The 5375-nt window shown below is 41.3% G+C and overlaps 1 protein-coding gene across 1 annotated transcript; it reads left to right on the forward strand.

Moving 5' to 3' along the window:
• The first annotated feature begins 1426 nt into the window (after window positions 1–1426).
• LOC119648512 lies at window positions 1427–2435 on the forward strand. The gene is made up of 5 exons (XM_038050280.1): window positions 1427–1537; window positions 1601–1743; window positions 1807–2101; window positions 2168–2351; window positions 2415–2435. Exons 2-5 carry the CDS (start codon window positions 1650–1652, stop codon window positions 2433–2435), a joined length of 594 nt encoding a protein of 197 aa, XP_037906208.1. The 5' UTR covers window positions 1427–1537; window positions 1601–1649.
• The last annotated feature ends 2940 nt before the right edge of the window (window positions 2436–5375 follow it).

Genomic DNA, 5375 nt, shown 5'->3' on the forward strand with positions numbered 1-5375 from the left:
GTTGATCGTAGTGCACTTTTTATGGTGGTATGTTCCATTGCAGTGGCTGGCTGTGCGTTTTATCGCAGCCCATGATAGTTTCCGCTGCCTGTCATGCACTATGATCAATTCTTCGATGTGTTATGGCGATTGGGAGAAGCACACCAATTGTTTGCCGGTGCACTTTCGCCATTCGGTGGATTTTAACCATCCTCCGTTGCCACATCCATTTATTATGTGTTTATTCTTATTGTATTTCAAAGATTTTGTTGTAGGCAGTGTGCCCTTATAGTTTTACATGTAACTCTGCTCCTCCATTGTATGAAACGCCCCTTTTTTGTTCCTTCTGTGTTTTAATGTGCTATTTGTTGCACTGTTATCAGTATGAAGATTGCAATTTGTTGCAATTTATATTTAGTATGTTCAATTGTAATCGATTGCAATTGTAAATTTACTTGTAACTCTGTTCCGCTCACAATCCTTGCTTTTTCCCCTATTTGTGTGTTATGCACCATTGTTGGCGAGTTACTCGAGTTGGTTGGTTAGGTGGTGTCGATATAACTCATCAATGTCATTGAAATCAACCTTACAATGGTGTTTTCTATTTAAAGAGTGGTTATTTTAACTGAGTACGGATTCTTGGTTGCTAACAATGCTTAGCATCCTCCATCCGGTTTTTTGAATTCAAATGTATTACTCGTTCTACTTGTGACTTGTAAGTGTCGTGCAGATGCTGGTCACTTAAGTATTTGTGCTATTTTTTCTATGTTTTATCTATACTCAAAACTCAGATCTCATTATGTTTTTATGTATTGGGTATGTCTGCTGACTATGGCGCATTTCATTTGCGCTGGGTGGGCCCTGGAAAGGTATTTCTAAAAGTTATGTTTCTTTGGATGTTTAGTTGGACGCCTAGATCTAGATTTCGACCCGATCCACTGGGTCTCTTCAGTAGGCTTTGAAGTTGCATTATGATGTGCTTCTTGAGTGCTATCAATTATTTCATTTGTGGGGATTATGTTTTTTGATTATACCCTTGTGTTACCTATCTGTGGGCCCCTATCTGTTTCATTCTATATGTTAATACGTTTTTACAGGTTGTATCATTGGTTGTCGCCTGGTAATTGTGGCAACCATTAGAGATTGTTCATGTAAGTTTCATTCTATGTGGTTAATAATATTCCTTTTTGTTAGATGGACGTTTGTCTTCGTTTGAGCTGGAGCGCCCCTCCAGCTAGTGTGCCTTCGAAGGAGGCAATGCGACCAATATCGTACGGAGGCCGCTTTCGGACAAACCAGGCAAGTGACAGCAGATTGCCAGTTGTGTAACCCATATTGGGATCTGCCCGACAGTCTGTCCAAAATATCCGGCCCCATCCTTTAATCCGATCCCGTCTCTGTCAAACTTGCTTTCATTATGGATCTTTACAGATCCCCATCTTTATCTAATCAAACTACGGTTATCATCGCGCGGTCCCTATATGATCATTTCCTCGTTCTTCCGTCATCATGTGAGGATATTTAATCAGACCAACGGTGGGTCATGTCAAAAATGATTGTAAGTAATATTGAAGTGATATTGAAATATCTAGGTAAATGATAAGTATTTTGTTTCCTTCAGATGTGAAAGTGTTACGGCATGAACCAGGGATGATCCGCATCCCGGCGTCATGCTCCACGTCGGCCATCTCCACACTTCCGACGGCTCCAACAGCCGCACCGGTTGGACACCGGCTTATGCACTAGCAACGAGTGCATTTTTGGGTAAGTATTCTACTGTTTTACATCAATTAGAAATTGTCATCATTATTGTATTGTTCATTTTAGATGATGTCTGTGCGCTCGGTGGAAGTGGGTCAGGGAAGAACAACGCCCTGCAGAGAGGCACCCACTCCGTGCGTCACGGCTCCGACAGCCGCACCGGTTCGACATCCGCACATGTACCAGCAACGAGTGCATTTTTGGGTAAGTACTCGACTGTTTTTCACCCAGGGTCCAGGGAGGACCGACACCTTACAGAAAAGGACTCAATCGATGCCGCCATTCATTCATCTAAATGCGGCGGAGTTGTAGAGCCGGAAGGTGCTTCTGATGAACAACTCTGTGGGGATATTTCAGTATGGTGAGTAATATATATTACTGAAAATTGGCATTACCATCACTAATGTTGTGTGTCTTTATATTTTAGGAGATATCACCGGAAGCGGAGAGGAGGCGTGCCAGTCGGACGGCCAGAAAGCGCCATGGATTGCGAGCCACTCAAGCCCATGTCGCAGTCAGAAACTATATTGGCTGTTTCTTCATCCCGACGACGAGCCTCTGCACGTTCTTCGCGCCCGTTGGAAAGACAATTTGTGTGGGGGCCGACGGTGGTGAGTTTGATATGTTTATTTTATATAAAAGATGATTATTAATTTTTCCTACCTTGTTTCCAGGTGTGCTATGCGTTGTGTTAGCATTCACCTTCGAGCGGTCCACGTCGTAAAGGCGCAGTGAGTAGTAGTTTGTAGTTTCTAGTTTTTCACTCTTTGTATATTATTTGCACTTTATTATTCGAAATCGCAGTCTGGCGGTAATTTTTATTATGTTGTTAAATGACCTGATAACGCTCTATTGCACTATATTTCGCCCCAATAGGCCACTTTTCGGAGCTCCTTGTGCTCCAGCTTTCTTTTGCCACTTCTTAGGGGGTATTCCGTAAACACGATGTAAATTGTCTACTCACCACAATGCCTAGATCACTGTCCTTTACTATTGAGTTAAAAGTTTTAATTAATGAGGATCACTTTGTTATGTTAATTGGTTTTGTATTCAGAAATTATCAACTTTGCTGTTGATCTCGCGCCCGTTTCCGAACTTGTGGGTCTCTTCCACAGTTACTCTCCAAGTAACGGCTAATATTATTCACCCTCTCTATTTCTGGCAACATTTCTCTCGGTACATGTTACCGTCAATTTTTCCCGTGTTGCTACTTTTTGTATCCGGTCTGGATTACGTGTCTGGAACATGTGCAACATTTCTGCTTATCAAGTTCTTTGACCTGTTGTCGTTTTCTTTCCAAACGCGTCATTTTTTCCCTGTCCGGGTTAAATGCTCGTTCAAGAAGTTTCCTAATAATCCTTCTACGTTTTACGCGGTATTTCCTACCATTCCTTTTGCATTGTGCTCCTATCTTCAAAATGAAGGCATATTTTGGTGGTTTTGTTTTTTGTTTTTATTTTTGTTTTTAAAAATCATTTTTATTTTTAAGAAATAGGTAACAATAGTATATAGATTGGAAAAATGAACAATAAAAAACAATCTTTTAAAATAACAAAAATAACTTAAATCTAATGGCCACTGTGGGCTCTCAAAATTTTTGAATAACGATTTACAGACAGAAGAGAAACAGTAAGAAATGAAAATCTAATTTTACAATAAGTTGTCGGGAAATGGTCAAAAACCCGACAGAATTCACTTGGCCTTAGTGGCAAATAAAGAAATATAAAAAGTAATAATAAATATTTGATCGCTTCAAAAGACACTTTTAACTTAAATTATTGTTCTTAAAACTATCATAATTATAGATTTTATATTACATATTTTTTCTTTTTTTTTTAAAATAACATCCATACAAAAAAAACAAAGAATAATAACGTATGTATTTATAAGTTACAACTGGAGACAAAATCAGCACCCGTTCAATGTATACATATTTACAAAGCCCCACCAAGAAACAAATGGCAGGACTGAGCACGGCCACCGCTAACCGGCATCCCGCAGCCACCAATACCAAGATTTCTCTTTTTCATCCCGCTTAATGTCAATTGCTCTCGCTCTGGAGTATCTCCAGTCGAATCCCGGAGCCCCCACTGTCAAATTCGGGGGGTATTCTATCCTTTTGTCCGTGGCCCGCCTATGTATATGATACATAACCGGATCACCGGCAGAATCAAGAATTAGACCATTCCTGTCAAGATACACGAACGCTTCGGGAGGAATGAAGCCTGTCGTGAGAGTTTTCTCGAAATACCCATCATTTGGGTAGAACGGCTGCGAAACCCAAGGGTTCTCACCATGCGAAGCAGATCGCACTATATGATTCCGAATCAATCTGACGATAACTGTATCGATTCTTGGCACAGCAGCAGCTGCATACATCACTTCATTAGTTACATAGTGCTCATAGTTTGACGAAGCAGTCCTATTAAGCCCCGTGCAAGCACGCAGACATTTCCTTTCAAAGATCCTTATTTTCTCCATTTGGCTAGCATCCAAATTAAACCAGATAGCACACCCGTAGGTAAGCACCGGTCTAACCAAAGTAAGATAGCAAATAATCTTAACCTTCCGGCTAAGATGTGGAGCATAAAAGAGTCTTCGAAGAGACATGAATGCCTTGCGAGCGCTTTCTAGCGCGACTTTAACGTGCTCGTTAATTTGGAGACGCTCGTCAAGACGCACACCCAGGTATCTAACGCACTTCTTATGAGGAATGCGCTCTGAACTATCCTCGTTCGCGACAATGTGGAAATCTCTCCAATTCCTTTTCAAGTTCCTACTGGCATACGCCAAGGAATTTCGAAACAGAATCGTTTCACACTTTTGCGCATTGATTTTCATCCGCCAACTGTTCGTGAAGAACTTAATATCATTGAACATCTTCTGAAGTTCAACTTGCACCTCAGTTACCTTCTTGTGCGCCGTGTAGGCTATCAGATCGTCAGCAAAGGCAACCAACGACCTTTTAGGAGATTTATTAAAATCGAAAGAATTGTGCAATTCGCCGGCAAATACCGCAAAAAGTGTAGGCGCAGTCACTGTCCCTTGCTGTAATCCATTCAGAACATGGAATTCTCTGTTAGTAGTGAGATTTCCGTCCGTAATAACAAAGCACTTGCCATACAGCATACTACACATCATCGCTACGAGGTGACTGGGAAACTCATTCTTCAAGAGCCTGAAAATCAGTCCATCCAACCAGACGGTATCAAAGGCTTTCTCCATGTCTATAAGGCAAGCGCCTACGCACTCACCATTGTTAATCCGCCCGCAAATATCAGACGTTACCTTCGTTATTGCATGTATTGTCGAGTGTCTAGATCGAAATCCGAATTGGGCGTTCGGCAATAATTCCTTCTTGATATGCCCGTTCAAGGCTTTCAATACCAAAACCTCAAACACCTTGCTGATGTTAGGCAGCAAACTGATTGGGCGGTAGCTTTGAGGGCTGGATGAATCCTTCCCTCTCTTTAAAATCGGGAATACTCGGGCTTTCTTCCATTGTCCTGGAAAGAAGGAATTGTTCAATAAATTATTGAACAAAATGCAATAATTACGAATGGCAATGTCTGGTAAATGCCTGAGGACCACGTTGGGAATGCCATCCATACCGGATGATCTCTTATTGTTTACTC

The sequence above is a fragment of the Hermetia illucens genome, chromosome 2, assembly GCF_905115235.1.
Source record: "Hermetia illucens chromosome 2, iHerIll2.2.curated.20191125, whole genome shotgun sequence".
Classification (NCBI taxonomy): domain Eukaryota; kingdom Metazoa; phylum Arthropoda; class Insecta; order Diptera; family Stratiomyidae; genus Hermetia; species Hermetia illucens.